Genomic DNA, 18,521 nt, shown 5'->3' on the forward strand with positions numbered 1-18,521 from the left:
AAGCCCGTGCACCACAACTACTGAGCTGGCACTCTAGAACCCGCGAGCCACAACTACTCAAGCTGCGCACCTAGAGCCCGTGCTCTGCAGCAAGAGAAGCCACTGCAATGAGAAGCGCACGCACCTCAACGAAGAGTAGCCCCTGCTCACTGCAACTAGAGAAAGCCCATGTGCAGCAACAAAGACCCAACGCAGCCAAAAATAAATAAATAAAGAAATTTAAAAAAAAATAATTTAGGAAAAAAAATGTCCTGGGGCCTATTGATGGAGTATTTTGTTTGTTTTCAGGTTAAGTGGTATTCCTCTTAAGTTGTAAATGGGAAGAAAGATTTAAGGAGGGACCTAAGTGAAGAGAGAATGATTGTTTAATGCCCAGGATGGAGAAACCAGTTTTCAGTGGACTCCTCTGCTATTCTCAACGCACAGTCGATTTTTGCATGACAGCTATTGGAGATAAAGATTTTAGAAAATCAAAAGATAATGAGAATTAAGGGAATTTTTAAGAGTGTGGATCACAGTAGTTAAATAATAAGATAGCAGATACATAAACACTCAGTATAAAGTATGATCACTGTCAAATAGTGTGTCACTTCTATAGATGTAATAGCAAATAAGGGCTCTTTTGCAAATGAAAATGTAAGGAAGCACAGTGGGTGAGCCACAGCAATTTAGAGGTCACTGGGGGCCATGGGGTGCTTCTCATTAGACATGTTCATTGTCATAAGTCTTCAGTCTGTTCAGTACTGCTAGTGAAGTAACCTGGGTCTTTTTCACTCAAACTGTGCAAAAATGTTTGGCTTTATTTTAGCAACCAATTTGAGAATGTTTTTTTTTAATGGTAAAATAGCAAATTTTTGCTTGTAGACTTTTAGGAAAATTATTTCATCCAAATATTTATTGAACTCCTGCTGTGTATTAGATGGCATGAGTGTAAATGGTAGCTTGACTGAGAAAAGTGGGCCCTGATGCGAAGTGTAATATAGCATTTCTTGTTGATTTTTCTCCTCATTTTGAGAGGAGACCATAAGATTATCTACATTTTAAAAGCTGGTATTTGGACCTCCTAGGTGGACATCCCCACAGTTGGACAGCCATTTCAAGAGAGTGTTTGAATCTTTTAAATGATATGACTCAGAAACTTGTACTCTATCAAGAAGCTGCTGCTACAAATGGGAGAGTGATGTCTTCATCCTACCCAGTGGAACCTAAGAAATTGAATTCTCCAGGTAACTCCTAATACTACTAAGAGAGGGGAAAGCACTTACATTTTATTTCCTACGGAAGGTAACAGTAGTTAATGTAAGGATATGTATATAAGTGTGAAGTATATACTTTTAGGGAAAATTGATCCAATATATGGGATATTGTACTGAATCAAGAAAAAGGCCTGGGTACTATTGTAGATTGAAAAAATTAAGTCCAGTGTGGTGGTGGTGGTGTTAAAAAGGCTAACAAAATGTTAATCATCAAATAGAGGACTTCAGCTTACTCTAGTAGAGAGCCAGGTGAATCTTTACAGGTAATACTGGATGCTGCTGTGATTGCAGTATCCCAGAGATAAAAAGTTCCTGGGCGGTGCCCAGAGAGGAGCAACTGCAATGACTCGGTGATTTGGGGATGGGGGCATCACATTCATTGTTTTAAGATAGCTTGATATAATGTTTGAAAGATGAAAGCTGAGAGGAAAAAGTACAGGTGGAGGAACCTATGCTATTTCACAAAACACCTTAAGTAGACAATACCTAGGAATGTAAGACTGATAAAAAGACTTAATGTTCCAGTGCCTTTTGGAGCCAGGCATTTAATGAAAATGGGCAGAACTGGCTGGGTGAGGACTGTGGTAAACTTGAGAGCACAGTCTTCATCTGAAATGGGAAGCTGCGGGTTAGCTTCAGTCCATTGTTCCCATATGGAAATTTGGACCCAGTATCTGAACTTCTGGGCTTTTTTTTTCTTTTAAAGAGAAGCCTGAAGAAGTTTTAGGGAAAATCTACCACTTTTAAACATTGGCACCTAATCTTGATATTTAAAAAAATCACTCTATGGGCCAAAGCAAACACATCTTTGACTTCATTACTCTGCTGGGGTCATAGACCAAAAACAAAGAGATTACAAAAGAAAAGTGATTTAGATAAGTTCATGAATGTCAGATTTTAGAAGACTCTAGAGTGTTTCAGATGTTCTTAGCATTCAGCTTAGCATTTATTTATTCAGCAAGCATTTATTGAATGCCTACCATGTACCAAGCACTGTGCTAGAAGCCAAAGAGTTGAAGATGAAAAAACATTCTTGGAACTGACCTTTTCATGGGAGGCACACGAATAATGACAAGACAATGTAACTGCTAAAAGGAAGTCTGTCAAAAAGGAGTCTGAATGGGTAGGATGATGTTTGATAATGAAAGGAGGAGTTTAAATTTTATCCTTTAGATGTGGCACTGTTAGAGAATTTTGAGTAGTTATAGTTACATCAAATTAGCATGTTAGAAAGATCATTGTAATTCTGAGTTGGGGGAGATCCTGGGCCAGACCAAATATGGATTATTCATTATTTTAAATTGTTGTCATATCCCATTACTCAGTCAAAATTTGCCTCTAATTTTGAGGAATAACCGCAAAACTTAAAAACCCCAATCTTAATTTGTAAATCGATTCTCCAAATATTTGTTATTGCCATTAACCCTTAAAGAGTCATGTCATGAAAATTTGGTACTTTAAATGTTTGATGTCTTATGCCAGTTTTATTAAAAAGATAGAATACTAGTGTAATTTATTTGTCTTTGTGCCTTGTACTGGAGTGGCAGAAAGATGTTCTTCTATTTTTGTACAAGAGACTCTATAAATTGGTACAGTTATGAGATAACTTTTGAAGAAGCTGTTTACAGATCAGATTTGTAGGCAAATGAGTCTCTGGTGTGACTTCTGTTAACTTGAAAGAACTCTGGGGAAAATGGGGTAAGATTAGCACTCTCTCTGTACATTTTCACACTGTAGATTTGATTCAGCCAAGTAATAGTTACAGTAAGATCATGCAGTAACCCTGGGCATATTCTAATGCAATAAGGTTGTTGCCATTTGAAAAAAAAGTATAAGTTGATAGGTTCACTCAAAGCAGCTTAGAGTTAGAAAAATTGACCTTGAAGATGAAGATACCTGTTTAGAGAAAAAAAACGTGGGCTGTACCACCCTGACAGAAAAAGATGTATAAAGCTCCTTGAGTGGTCACCAAGTTGCAGTAGTAAAATATGGATGTTGAGAATGTAAACCTAAATGGAAACAATCTACAGAGCCTTGGTTAAATGAGTTAAACAAAGAATTGAGATGTGTAAAATTTGAGAACCTCCACAGTGGCCTGCTTTGATCAGGTTGCCTCTTCAGCACTGGATCTGTTCTTTTACAGAAGAAACTACTTTTCAAACCCCCAAGTCTAGCCAGATGCCTCGGCCTTCAGTGCCATCATTAATTAAGACATCGCTGTTCTCCTCAAAATTGTCTACACCTGATGTTGCAAGTCCCTTGGCGACCCCATTTGGCTCTAGTGTAGTGAATCGGATGACTGGGATTTTTGATGTAAACACGTGCTATGCGTCACCTCAAAGTCCTCAGCTTACAAGAAGAGGGCCAAGATTATGGACTTCGGCTTCTGGTGAGGACTATTTATTTTCTAAAATTTGAAATGTCATAGTTACAGAGAATCAGGCTAAGTTTTCACCTTCTTGGGTTTTTTTTTTGTAGGTCAGCAAATGACTGAATATTCTAATCCTTCTCCATCTACCTCTGTTAGTGCTGAGGGTAAGACAGTGAGACAGCCCAATATGATTTATTCATGGATTCAGAATAAACGTGAACAGGTAGGATGATACGGGTATGGGATTTATAGTTACATGTAACATTGAGAGAATCAAGGATCTCACTTAAGTAAGCCATTAGGAATAAATAGGACTTTGGGGATGCTTAATGTGTTAAGTTGACCCATATAAAATTGCCAGTATTTGACTGGTTTTGAGTTATAGAAATTGCAATTTCATTTGGCTTAACCTAATACAGTGCCTTTGATCTGTGAATTCTTTCATTTAAGAGATATTTATTGAGCTCTTCATCTATATAGGGTGTGGTTTTAGGTATTGGGGAAACAGCAAACAAAAGTCCCTGACCATATGTTTACATTCTAGTGAGGGGAAAGAGGTGAGCAAGCAAGTGTATTACATTTCTTTGAATATAAAAAATGCAGTTTATGCTTGAATAACTCGGGTTTGAACTGTGTGTCCACTTATACGTGGATTCTTTTTCAGTAGTAAATACTACAATACTACTCGATTGCAGTTGGTTGAATCCACTGATGTGGAAAACTGTGGATACAGAGAACGGATTGTAAGTTATAGGTGGATTTTCAACTACAAGAGGGTCAGTGTCCCTAACAACCGAGTTTTTCCAAGGGTCAACTGTACTATTAATTGTAAGACTTTACGTACCACTAAGAAAAAAAAGTTGCCAGTTAAACCGTGACATGCTATTGACTATAAGATGCATCCTGATATGTCATGTGCAAAATATGAAAAATATATGTCTTAAAAGGGAAGAAATTTGATGTCTTACGTGCTATGTAGGAAAATAGAGCAGGTAAAGGAGACCAGTACCTAGGGGAAGAGAGTACTATTTTATATGGTGTGATCAGGGGACATTTCATTGATAGGGTGACTCTTGATCAGAGGCCTGAAGGGAGGTCAGGGAACAGCAAAATGCAAAGGCCCTCAGGTGGGAGTAGGATTGGCTTGCATGAGGAACGGTATGGACACTAGTGTGTCCAGAGCAGAGTGAGGGGAGAGTGGTAGGTGGGTGGTGAGATAAGACATGTAGCAGGCACCCAGAGCTCGTCAGGCCCATTAGCCGTTGTAAAGACTGACATTTTCTCTGAATGTGATGGATAGCCACTGCATGGTTTTACCCACAAGAATGACATGATGTAACTTTACATTTTGAAAAACGCTGCTATGTTGAGACTAGATCCTCAGAGGGCAGGAGTGGAAGCAGAGGGACAGTAGTAAAGCTGTTAAAGTAATCTAGGGGGAGATGATGGTCTCTGTGACCAGAGTGGTTGTGGTGGAGACTAAAATGTGATCAAGGTCTGGATATATTTTGAAGGTAGATGTAATAGGACTTGCTTATGGTTTGGTTGTGGTGTGAAAGAGTCAGTGTTGATACTAAAGTTTTTGGCCTGAGGATCTGAAATAATGTAGTTGCAGTTTATTGAGTTGCAATTTACTGATGATTCTGGAAGAAGAGATTTGATAGGGGTAAAGTAGGGAAATCATGAGTTTGATTTTAGACATGTCAATTTTGAGATACTTATTAGACAACCAAGTGAAAATACTGAATAAGATATGAGACATACATCTGGAGTCTAGGGGAAAGTCCAGGTTAGAAATGAAATTTTGGAAGTCATCAGAATATAAAAGCCATGAGACTCCGTGAAAATTCTTGGGGAATATAGATATAGAAGAAGAGAGATGCAAGAACCGGGACCCTCTAATGACGAGGTCTGGGAGATGAGAAGGAATAGCAAAGGAGCACCGTTGAGGTGAGAAAGAACCAAGAAGTGTTTCAGACAGAAGTGAGTGTCAGAGATGATGCTGATAGGTAGCATGAGACTCAAACTAAGAATGAACTGTTGCGCTAGAAATGTGGAGGTCATTGAGTACTTGACAAGAGCTACTGGGTGGAGTAGAGGGGATGAACACCTGATTGGCGTGGGTTCAGGAGAGACTGGGAGAGGAATTGGAAACCACAAGAAAAGCTAGATCTTTCAAGGAGTTTTGCTATAAGGGGAACAGAGAAATGGGGTAGTAGCTGGGAGGAGTTGAGGGGTCAAAGAAGGGTTTTATTTTTTAGGATGGGAGAAATAATATCATGTTCATTGATAGAATGATCAATTAATAGAGAGGGCAGAACTGAAGGCATTTTACAAAACTTCAGGATCCCATATGGCTCTATATGCCATAAGTACTGCTATGTCATGAATTTACTTTCAAGTCAGTTGGGGTATATAGCTTTTAGCTTAATATTAAGAAAATTGTTTTCCCTGTAAATATCAACTAGTAGAAAACCACTTCATGTCTTAAGATCTTTTTTTTTTTGGTAGGGGAAACATGCTCTTTTTTGGTATTAAGAGGTAACGGGTAAGACAGTTGTAGAGAATTGAGAAAGAATATGGTCTTAGAAAATATCACCAGAACCACTTAGAGTTCCTTTTTTATTATGACAGGGCTTAAATTTGAGGGCTAGACATGTGTACATGGGAATGCAGTTTAGGTTAGATGGCCTATCTTGGTTATCCAGTTTATAGTACAGAGGTATTTATTTACGTAGTTTACCTTAAATACTGTTCTTTCTTTGTAAGATGTGAAGTGTTTCATTTAAGTTAGTGTCAGGAAGAACCTGGAAATGTGTAATATTATATTTGAGTAGAATTGCAAAATGTGCATGTGTTAATTCTTCCCTTTTTCCAACTCAGATTAAGAATTTCTTATCAAAACGGGTGCTGATAATGTATTTTTTCAGTAAGGTAAGAATATGTAGTTATAGCATTGGGAACGGGGGGGGGGGGGGAGGAAACAAAATAAGAATGAAGTAGCAGGTAGGATTTGACTTCTAAATATTTAGCTTGATCCTAGCAAGCCAAACAGCTCTGCATCATGCTTCACTAAACCTCCCTTTTAACAGTGGCTGCCCTAGACACACATCTCACCTTAGTGGCTTCCTGAGGCTTGGCTCTAGTTGGCCTTCTCAGTTTCCTGGCTGCAGGCAGCTTTGTGCTGATGTGTAGCCCCTTGCTGCAAAATGAGTAGATCCATGGTGATGCTTCATGGCTCATTGTCCTGCTAACATCTTTATGGCCAATTTGGTGTTCAGAAGAGAGATGACTGGGTTAGATTGCAGATGTTAAACTTGGGTTGGATAAAAGTTGTAATTCAGACCACAAACTAAATGACTTTCCAACTTGTCTGTCAGCTGCCCCAGCTGCTGTAGGGGAGTAAATCTCAATGGTAGAAGCTAAAAATTCATTCCTGTTTTCACTGCTACAGCTGTTGTGTGTCAGTTAATCCTTTGATGAGGAAAACCTTGCCCATTTGTAGGGGAAAGAATTTTTGTTTTAATTTTTGTTTTTTTTTCCCCCCCGTACGCGGGCCTCTCATTGTTGTGGCCTCTCCCGTTGCGGAGCACAGGCTCCGGACACGCAGGCTCAGCAGCCATGGCTCATGGGCCCAGCCGCTCCGCGGCATGTGGGATCTTCCCGGACCGGGGCACGAACCCATGTCCCCTGCATCGGCAGGCGGACTCTCAACCACTGCTCCACCAGGGAAGCCCTGTTTTAATTATTTTAATCTAGCTTCTCTCTTTTTCCAGATACTGTAGTATTAACTAATAGTGCACTCAGTTAATGCCTTCAAGTGAAACTCTGCATTGGCATACATTCCTCATTTTTATTCTTTGGGAGTCATACTCTGGTGGGGAGAGAGAACTCAGTAACTCTGATAGAATATAGGTACACATAGCAAAGAATCCTTTCAAGTTCTTGAAACTGTTTTTTCACTGTGGTGGCAGGGAGGATCCACCCAACTAGCAATAAGGCTATCCATTAGAGCCCTGGTTAAACTATCAGACCCCGGAGGAAGGTGTCTCGTCTTCCACCAAGAGGAAGAGGAGTTGTCTGAAGTTTTACTTCAGAGCTTTGCTTCAGAAGGATGGGAAGAAAACTTACCCTTTTGTCTTCTGTATGCCGTGCTCTTTTCACTTAAGTTCCCTCATTTAATCTAACAGCATTCCTGTGAGTTGTCTTTTTGTCCTCATTTTACAGATAAGGAAACCTGAGGCTCAGAGGGGTCAAGTAGCTAGCCTAAGGGCACATAGCCAGTAAGTGGCAGAGCAGAGGCTGAACAAGATAAGATCTCCTTTTTCCTTGGAAGTGAAGGGCTGCTTTTGATTCTAATTTTGCAAGTGGATCTATTGTATGATAAGGAGTTGTAGACACTGCTACTTAATGCTGGGACGTGTAACATGCTGTTGTACTTAGTAGGCTTCATTGGGTGTATTATGAAATCCACCATTTACACGGGCCAATTATTGCTCCACACGACAATACCTTGCTGTATTAAAGAAGGTTGGGTGGTTTTTCTTTGCAGTGGGATTGAGGGCAGACGATTTAAGAGAGGTAATATGTATTTAGGCAATTCTTTTGTTTAAAAAAAAAGAGCATTCTTAACGCTTCTCTTAAGTGATCTCTATGCTAATCCCCTGAGGTGGGTTGAGTTGAATATGTTTATTATTTATTCAACTCTTATTGTAAATGAGAAACTGAGGCCCATCGAGATTTAGAGACTTGGCAAGGGTCACACAATGAGTTGGTAGCAGAATGCTTTATTGCAGTTAAATCATACTGTGTAACAATTTCAGGTTTTAAAATTCTTCAGAGGCAGCTGTGAAATATTTATTGTTATAGTCTACATAATTGATTAGATGAAATTATCATTTCAGGGGAACTTACTTAAATGTCTTTATTGTATTTGTAGCACCCAGAGGCCTCCATTCAGGCTGTTTTTTCAGATGCCCAAATGCATATTTGGGCATTAGAAGGTAAGCAATCTCAGTGAACTGCAACTATGATTTCTTTATTAGTTAAATATTGAAGTATAATCCGTGAAAGATCAGTTCTGGACTTCGATCTCAATCTTTGAATATTCAGATACATTGTTATTTCTCTGTTTTATATAGATCATTTTTCTTAGATATTTAGGTGTATTTTAATTTAGGCAGAAATTTTCCTTGTATATAAGTGGATAAACTGAGCCTGGGGTTCTTGCCTCTCTTTCTCTATTTCAAAAAAAACTGCAATTAATAGATTGTTTTTTAACCGTCAACTTACGTTGACATAACATGTTTAACCATATTTAGCTTAGGTTAAATATGAAAATCTAGTTCCTGAAGAACTATTTCTTTTCATCTTACAGATACTGCCTTCTCAATGCTTAAATGATACTTCCTCAGAGGGGCCTTTCCTGACCACCCTATGAAAAGTATCCTCACAGCTGTCACCCTTATCACGCTTTGTTTTCTTAGCACTTATCACTATCAAACACAATATTATTTTAAAAAATTCTTTTTCCTACTAGAACGTAAGGCAGAGACTGTCATCTTATTCAAGACTGTTGCAGTTGAGCACTTTTTCCATGCCTTTTCCAGTCTTTTGCCTATTTTTCTATTGTATTACTCCCTCTTTTTTTATTTAGAAGTTTTTTTATGCATTCAGAATATTAATCCTTTCCCAAATAGACGTATTGCAAGTAGATTTGCCTAATTTTGATTCGCTTTTAACTTTTTTCTTCTTTTCCACTTGAGGTCTGTCTCACTTAGTAGCAGCATCATTTACAGAAGATAGATTTGGAGTTGTCCAGACTACACTACCAGCTATTCTTAATACTTTGTTGACGCTACAAGAGGTAGGCAATATGTGGGTTGGGTGGAGTAGAGGTCCTGTCCCCTCCCCCTGCCCAGCTTTTTCACTTTGTTTCTTACATATCACATTAAGCAACAAACATATGTTGGAAGTCAAAATAATGGTACTATTCTCACCCTCAGGCACTTACAATCTAAGAGAAACTAGGAAGATAAACTTTTAATTCATTTATAAGTAATAATTGTATTGTAACAAAGAAAGAAAGTATACTAAACCTGTAGGATATACCTCTGATATTAATCAGATTATTTAGGATATTGGAATTCTGTTCAGTGCTATAAGATTGCATCCTTACATAATTTGTAGCCACTGAAAGTGACTTGAAGTTAAGTTACCCTGCAGATAAGAAGTTACCTATTGGCCAGAGGCTTAAGAAGATAGAGCTGGGGCCAGCAGATTCCTGTTTTCAGGCTGGGTGCATAGTTTTAAACTACCAGGTCTTTTTAGTCCTAGACTTAAAGGAAGAAAAATAAAACGTATGCTTCTTGTTTTCCATTAGGCTGCCTTTCCTAACTTCATGTTGGGTGATATGTTTTACACTGCCTTATAATATTAGTTGTATGTCAGATGAGGAATATAAACACTGAGGGCTAGGAGCATTTAGAGGTAGGGGCTTGTGTGTTGTATAGGTTTTCTGGAGGAGTGTTACTGAACTAGGCTTAAAGGATAATAAACTGGTGCATCTTTGGGTCTTGGGAAACAATTTAAGATACGAAGAGAAAACAGGCTTTACTGTTCCTTTCTTCAAATCTCAATTCATTTTACCTCTTAGAAAGTCTTACCCATCAAAACCAGTGATTTTTTTTTTTTCTTCACTCTGAGTCCTCTTTGTGCCCACTTTCTCATGTATGTTATTTGAGACATGTTTATACACATGGGTAGTTTTATTATTTGGGTTCTTTTCCCAGCTGCCTTTCTCTAAAGAAAGAATTTCCTACTATTTCTCCACGACTTCTAATATTTGGCTTGTCTAACCACACAATAGGGTAACCATGATTTGGGCATCTCTTTGGTACATAGCATAGTTTTTTTTTAATCACTCTTGCTATGTAGTTTAAAATAAAACTACAGTAGAATGTTCCATAGTCTACAGAGTGATTTCTTATCATTATTTATTTTGAACCTCAGATCTATCTTGTGAAGTGAGATGGAGGTGTTTTGGCCCTGTTTTGCACATGAGAGGGGCTCAGTAGTGCAGGGACTTACCTCAGGTCTCACACACACGTCTTGTTAGTGGCAGAGCTGGGACTTGAATGTGAGCTGATTCCAGGGCATTAGCAGTGTAGTAGACCCCAGGGAAAGCTGCAGATCCACATCCTGTATTCTCTCTGAACTTGTCTATTATCTTTTCCTGGGCTTTTATTTTTACATAAGGTTCTCTTTAGAGAGAATGGCTCTACCCTTAGAACCATGGCTTTCAAACTTTTTAGACCATGATCTAGTACATTTACATTAGACTCAGAATATAGAGGTGTGTGGGTGTAACAAGAAACAAAAGATTCTTAGAAGAGTGCTTACCTTTTATTATGTGCTCTGCATTCTAATGCTTTCCATTCTATTTCATTAAAAAAAAAATGGTGGTTGAAACGGAATTGATTTCACAAGGATCACACTGCCCTCAAGGTATTCTGCACCAAAGTTACTTTCTTTTCACCTCCCCACCATCAGAATTCCTAATTCTTCATAGTTGGCTATGGGTAGGTATGACAAGGAAAGTAATTTGTTTATTTGGTTATAGTCATTCCTACCTTTGATTGATTGGGAAGATAAGAATTATAGATTTGTCGAAGGGTCAGGCCCTATTTACTTTGAAACAGAGGAGTTGAATGGAGGATACTGTTGAGGGGCAGAGTAGAAAGAGGCAGAGGCATGTTTTTGAGAGTTGAGAAGAGGTAAATGGAACAAAGAACAGGACCAGTGATTTGATACTTTGCTTCTGAGTATAAAAACCCTTCCTAGTGTGAGGCTTCTGGCATCTGTTCTCCCCTAGGCCACATCACAGTCGGCCTTTTGGTCATGCTCTGCAGGCATCAGATTTTGCAAACTGCCTTGCAGTCTTTCCCACCCCATATCCTGAGGTTGACTGTAGTGAGTAATTCAGTGTCCACGTGGATATTTGTCCCACACCTTGACCTCCTCGCCAGTCTTTTACATACCCATCAGTGTCAGCCTTTGACCATCATCCAGGCCTCATCATCCCCTGAATTCTCCACCTCCAAAGCTTAAAATTCCAGGATTCTACCCTCTAAGTCAGAGTCCTTAAATGCTTTTGTGCCAAAGGTCCCTTTAACAGTCTGATGAAGCCCATGGACTTTTTCTCAGAATAATGTTCTTAAATACATAAAATAAAGTCCTTAGGATTAAAAAGGAAATCAATTATATTAGAATACAATTATGAAAGTATTAAATCTGTGATACAGTAATGTGTGCTTTTTAATTAATGCATTAAATAACAAGATCTATCAGTGAGTCTACTAACCCATCACTTTGAAGTAGTGATATGATGAATGGTATTTCAGATAATTGCAATAGTAATGTGATATGAAGATATTGATGATATCTGTGGTGGCAAAGTCACAGGACTTGCTAATGCTATTGTGATTTACTGTTTCATAATTGAAAGAAATGCTAATTTTTAATTAGAGCTTAGTAAAGATAAGCATGTAATTTTTATCCCAGAGTTCTTGCGCCCTGAATCCTATCCATAGATCTGTGGGCCCATGTAAGAGGCCCCCCAAGCACAGCCTCTTATGCCCTTGCTTCTTCTGTACACTTTGTCTTTGTCAATATTTTCACTTCCTTTGTTTTTCGGCTCCCTCCTAGCTACACATATGTCTTTCCCTATCCAGCTTAGACCTTATAGTCTGTCACTTCAACCATTTTGTTACCAATTTTTTTTTTAACATCTTTATTAGAGTATAATTGCTTTACAATGGTGTGTCAGTTTCTGCTTTATAACAAAGTGAATCAGCTATACATATACATATGTCCCCATATCTCTTCCCTCTTGCATCTCCCTCCACCCCACCCTCCCTATCCCACCCCTCTAGGGGGTCACAAAGCACCAAGCTGACCTCCCTGTGCTATACAGCTGCTTCCCACTAGCTATCTATTTTCCATTTGGTAGTGTATATATGTCCATGCCACTCTCTCACTTTGTCCCAGCTTACCCTTCCCCTCCCCATAACCTCAAATCCATTCTCTAGTAGGTCTGTGTCTTTATTCCCATCTTGCCCCTAGGTTCTTCATGACCTTTTTTTTTTTTTTTTTTTAGTTTCCATATATATGTGTTAGTATACGGTATTTGTTTTTCTCCTTCTGACTTACTTCACTCTGTATTACAGTCTCTAGGTCCATCCACCTCACTACAAATAACTCAGTTTCATTCCTTTATATGGCTGAGTAATATTCCATTATATGTATATGCCACATCTTCTTTATCCATTCATCTGTTGATGGACACTTAGGTTGCTTCCATGTCTTGGCTATTGTAAATAGAGCTGCAGTGAACATTTTGGTACATGACTCTTTTTGAATTATGGTTTTCTCAGGGTATATGCCCCGTAGTGGGATTGCTGGGTCGTATGGTAGTTCTATTTTTAGTTTTTTTAAGGAACCTCCATACAGTTCTCCATAGTGGCTGTATCAGTTTACATTCCCACCAACAGTGCAAGAGGGATCCCTTTTCTCCCCACCCTCTCCAGCATTTATGGTTTGTAGATTTTTTGATGATGGCCATTCTAACCGGTGTGAGATGATATCTCATTGTAGTTTTGATTTGCATTTCTCTAATGATTAATGATGTTGAGCATTTTTCATGTGTGTTTGTTGGCAATCTGTATATCTTCTTTGGAGAAATGTCTATTTAGGTCTTCTGCCCATTTTTGGCTTGGTTTGTTTGTTTTTTTGATATTGAGCTGCATGAGTTGCTTGTATGTTTTGGAGATTAATCCTTTGTCAGTTGCTTCATTTGCAAATATTTTCTCCCATTCTGAGGGTTGTCTTTTCGTCTTGTTTATGGTTTCCTTTGCTGTGCAAAAGCTTCCAAGTTTCATTAGGTCCTTGTTACCTGTTCTTCAACTCCTTGTTGCCATGTCCTTCAGTTGCACCCATGTGGCAAAACTCTAAGGGATCAATCCCATATCAACCACCCACCCTTTCTCTTGCCCATCCCTCCTGCTTCAGCCTCACTTCAGCCCTTGGCATTTCTGACCTGAATTATTACTATGGCCTTTTGCTCCTCTTATTAACAGGGATCCTTCATTCTGACTTTAGTCACTATCCTGTTCTTCCTATAAGCCCTCTACTCTAATAACCACGATGGACTATTCCATTTCCCCCCCAAATATATTTTATTTTCTTAACCAGACTCTAACTCTGTATATGATGCTGCTTCTTTCCTTCTTTGCTTAGAACACATTTTTCTTTTCTCTGGCTCTGCCCTGTAATCCCCATTTCATCACTTTATTATACTGCATTTTAATTGTATGTTTACTTTTTTTTTTTTTTTTGCGGTACACGGTTCTCTTACTGTTGTGGCCTCTGCCGTCGCGGAGCACAGGCTCCGGACGCGCAGGCTCAGAGGCCATGGCTCACAGGTCCAGCTGCTCCGCGGCATGTGGGATCTTCCTGGACCGGGGCACGAACCTGTGTCCCCTGCATCGGCAGGCAGACTCTCAACCACTGCGCCACCAGGGAAGCCCTGTCTCTTTACTTTTATTGTCTCTAGTCAGAGCAGAGGCAGGGACCTTGTCTTAATTCTGTATTCCTAGCATCTGACCTGGTACCTGGCAAATGACAGGCACTTATTAAATGCTTGTTTGATGACTGCTGGATAGCTTCATGGTTGGTTTGGTGGGCAAAAGCTTCTGTTCTGGGGCCTGATTTGAGTGACAGTTCTGATGTAATGGGTTAATTATAATAGTCCCAAGCCCCTTCATTTTGAGAGGCAGGGATGTCATGAGACTCATACGAGCCCTGTTACATGTTTTTGGTTTTATGTTCTGTGATGTAGGAGGGATACTTGCTCTTAATAACGAGAATAAGTTCTAAGTATCTCTTAGAATTTAAGGCAAGTTATAAAATACAGGCTTCTGGATGTTACTAAGGAAAATTGTATGGAACTGTTCTGTTCTTTTGTTTTATTTTTCACTATCAATAAAAAAGCCATATCACTGTGAATCATTAAAGAGAAAATAGGAAAGGGGAAGCCTTTCATTCTTCAAATCATTCAGAGGGCAAGCCGTGGAGGGATGGATATCCTAGGACAGTTGTTCCTAATAGTGGGCCAGGCCCTCCTGGGAGATTCCAAGTATCACAACAGGTTCATGAATCCACACATATATTGCTGTCATCTGAGTAATTAATGTTTGTCTGACATATTTATAGCTATTTTTCAGAGGTTTTTACATGCTGTTTTGGTTAATTAAAATAGAAATTCACTTAAAAGCATTATTTCCTACATTAGTGGATGGAGAAAAACTACTATCCTGTGGAATTCCACTACGTATACATATATATGTGTACATGTCTACATATATATATAATCTTTAAAAAGTGTCCTTATAAAGGTTGGGGACCAAAATTGTAGAGTGGTTTTTTTTTTTTGCGGTACGCGGGCCTCTCACTGCTGTGGCCTCTCCCGTTGCGGAGCACAAGCTCTGGACGTGCAGGCTCAGCGGCCATGGCTCACGGGCCCAGCCGCTCTGTGGCATGTGGGATCTTCCCGGACTGGGGCACAAACCCGTGTCCCCTGCATCGGCAGGTGGACTCTCAACCACTGCGCTACCAGGGAAGCCCCTAGAGTGTTTTTTTTTTTGCGGAAAACGGGCCTCTCACTGTTGTGGCCTCTCCCGTTGTGGAGCACAGGCTCCGGACGCGCAGGCTCAGCAGCCGTGGCTCACAGGCCCAGCCACTCTGCGGCATGTGGGATCTTCCCGGGCTGGGGCACGAACCCGTGTCCCCTGCAGCGGCAGACGGACTCTCAACCACTGCGCCACCAGGGCAGCCCCTAGAGTGGTTTTTTAATCAAAACAAATTTTTCTTAAATTGTGTTAAAATACACATAACGTAACATTTACCATTTTAACTATCTTTTAGTGTACATTTCTATGTCGTTAAGTACAGTCACATTGTTGTTTAACCATCAACCATCATCTAGCTCCAGAACTTTTTCATCTTTAAAAGTACTTTTTAAAGTTTTCAGAAAGCCTTCAAGTCTTTGAAAAGTCACTGTCACCTTGATGGTGGGATATCAGGTCTGTCTATTATATTTTTTGCCTTATCATCTGAAGGTCAAATTTTGATATACTTGGAATATTGGAGTTGACCTTTATGCTATTCACATATCCATTCATCCAGTAAATGTTAATTATCAAATGGTTTACCATGTGTTATGATATAGAATGAGAAAAGGCATACATGGTACCTACCCTCCAGGAGCTTACAGACTATAAAATAGAAAATCATACAAATAAGTAACTACAATTGTAATAAGTGCCACAGTATGCAAAAATGCAGGATGATCAGAGAACATAAAACAGGCAAGTCTAAGCTAGTCTTGTGAATAGGAGATTGAAAGGAAGTATGAAGTCATTAAAGGCCTCCCTGAGGAAGTGATAACAGAAGTTAGAAGGAAGAATGGGGAAAAGGAAAGGAATGTTCTTGAGGGCCAGAACTATGGGTTTGAAGGCCCAGAGACCCTTGACCAATACTCTTCTACAAGTCACAGTCCATTCTTTGTTTCTCTAGAATCCTATGCTACTTTACCTAATATCTGTGTAGTACTCCAAAAGAAATGCTCTTTCTTTAATTTTTGTAACACTCCCATAAAGTTAGAATAAGACTTACTTTGCATGACTGAGGCTCTCTCAAAAAGACTGTATCTGTCGGTATGACTTAATCAAGATCATGCCAATAAATGGTCGAGTAAATTTGAAAACCAGGCTTTTAGACCTGAAGTCCTTTGCTTCCCGCCATATCAAATTACCTCTGTGAGGGCTTGGCAGGAGCATGCATTTCTTAACCTCCTTTTATTTATTTATTTATTTATTTACTTACTTACTTACTTATGGCTGCATCGGGTCTTCATTGCAGCATGCGGGCTCTTCTTCGTGGTGTGCAGGCTTCTCTCTAGTTGTGGAGCGCGGGCTCAGTAGTTGTGGCACACAAGCTTAGTTGCCCCGTGGCATGTAGGATCTTAGTTCCCCAACCAGGGATCGAATCCGTGTCCCCTGTATTGGAAGGCGGATTTCTTTTTTGTTTTGAATTTTATTTTATTTTTATTATACAGCAGGTTCTTATTAGTTATCTATTTTATACATATTAGTGTATATATGTCAGTCCCAATCTCCCAATTCATCCCACCAACACCACCCCCCAACCCCTGCTTTCCCCCCTTGGTGTCCATACGTTTGTTCTCTACATCTCTGTCTCTATTTCTGCCTTGCAAACCAGTTCACCTGTACCATTTTCTAGATTCCACATATATGCACTAAGATACGATATTTGTTTTTCTCTTTCTGACTTACTTCACTCTGTATGACAGTCTCTAGGTCCATCCACGTCTCTAAAAATGACCTAGTTTCGTTCCTTTTTATGGCTGAGTAGTATTCCATTGTATATATGTTCAACATGGAAGGAGGATTCTTAACCACTGGACCACCAGGGAAGTCCCAGTGCTTCTTGGATTTCAGTATTTAGGAGAAGACAATTAGAGTGAGAAAAGACAATAATTTTAAGCTCTGGCTACATACTGTTTGCTCAAATCCCTGAACCTGAAGCCTTCTTGTCCTTTGCTACAAAAGGAGATTAGAGAGAATTAGAGATGTGTTAAGGACACATTACCTCCAAACTAAGACTTTCTTCCCCAATGTAACTTTTATACCATTAGGGTCTGCTGGACTCAATTTAATTTTTGTATTTATTTGTGAGCTATTCCAGTTATTTGTAAGGATTGATATTCTATGACTTTTATTCTTTCTTAGAGGTCTTTCAAAGAACAAAGAGAAAACAGTCAAACAGAATTCACTGTTTTACAGTTATCCTTTGGACCCTTGTAAAATCCAAGAGGTATTATGAAATCCTAGTGATTTTACATTTCCAGTATCTTGAAACAACTTGCTATTTGATCATCCCAGGAATTATTTCATCATTACTCATCAGTTATTCCAATTGTGGTAAAAAAGACCAATAAGAAAACAGAAGAATGATGAAATCATATAATATTGTATCATCTTTGAAGAAAAGGTATATAGTCTGAACACACATCTTTACAGTTTTTTTTTTAAGCTTTCATTGAATGCAGTTGCTAGTTCAGATTTTTAAAATTTACCACCGATGATGGTAAAAGGAAGAAAATTGCCAATATGTTAAATAATTATTTAGATAAATCAGAAGATGAATGTGGAGAGACAGCACTCTGGAAATTTACATGGTTCTTAAGTGGTTACATGCTGAAGGTACACAAAGGTGTATTCAAAAGTGATGGGAGGGGGCTCCCCTGGTGGCACAGTGGTTGAGAGTCCACCTGCCGATGCAGGGGATACGGATTCATGCCCCGGTCCGGGAAGATCCAACATGCCGCGGAGGAGCTGGGCCCGTGAGCCATGGCCACTGAGCCTGTGCTCTGCAACGGGAGAGGCCACAACAGTGAGAGGCCCGCGTACTGCAAAAAAAAAAAGTGATGGGAGGACTTCCCTGGTGGCGCAGTGGTTAAGAATCTGCTTGCCAACGCAGGGGACACGGGTTCGAGTGCTGGTCTGGGAAGATCCCACATGCTGCAGAGCAACTAAGCCCATGTGCCGTAACTACTGAGCCTGCGCTCTAGAACCCGCTAGTCACAACTGCTGAAGCCCGTGTGCCTAGAGCCCGTGCTCCACAACAAGAGAAGCCACTGCAATGAGAAGCCTGCGCACCGCAACGAAGAGTAGCCCCCGCTCGCAGCAGCTAAAGAAAGCCCATGGGCAGCAATGAAGACCCAACGCAGCCAGAAATAAATAAATAATAAATAA

The 18,521-nt window shown here is 39.6% G+C and overlaps 1 protein-coding gene across 5 annotated transcripts in view; it reads left to right on the top strand.

Annotated features, from left to right (window-relative positions):
* The window catches only part of NDC1 (NDC1 transmembrane nucleoporin), a 48,216-nt gene that overhangs the window by 20,416 nt on the left and 9,279 nt on the right, over positions 1 to 18,521 (top strand). For 2 of the 5 annotated variants that reach the window (XM_073789536.1, XM_073789533.1), the window contains exons 11-17: positions 1,068 to 1,226; positions 3,400 to 3,645; positions 3,735 to 3,850; positions 6,511 to 6,561; positions 8,567 to 8,630; positions 9,393 to 9,493; positions 11,116 to 11,133. In XM_073789536.1, the coding sequence (XP_073645637.1) occupies positions 1,068 to 1,226; positions 3,400 to 3,645; positions 3,735 to 3,850; positions 6,511 to 6,561; positions 8,567 to 8,630; positions 9,393 to 9,493; positions 11,116 to 11,133 (755 nt within the window). Of the gene's footprint in view, positions 1 to 1,067; positions 1,227 to 3,399; positions 3,646 to 3,734; positions 3,851 to 6,510; positions 6,562 to 8,566; positions 8,631 to 9,392; positions 9,494 to 11,115; positions 11,208 to 18,521 lie in introns of all 5 variants that reach the window. The other 3 variants (XM_019937768.3, XM_019937767.3, XM_019937770.3) reach the window with 3 other exon arrangements.

This window comes from Tursiops truncatus, chromosome 1, assembly GCF_011762595.2.
Source record: "Tursiops truncatus isolate mTurTru1 chromosome 1, mTurTru1.mat.Y, whole genome shotgun sequence".
Classification (NCBI taxonomy): Eukaryota; Metazoa; Chordata; class Mammalia; order Artiodactyla; family Delphinidae; genus Tursiops; species Tursiops truncatus.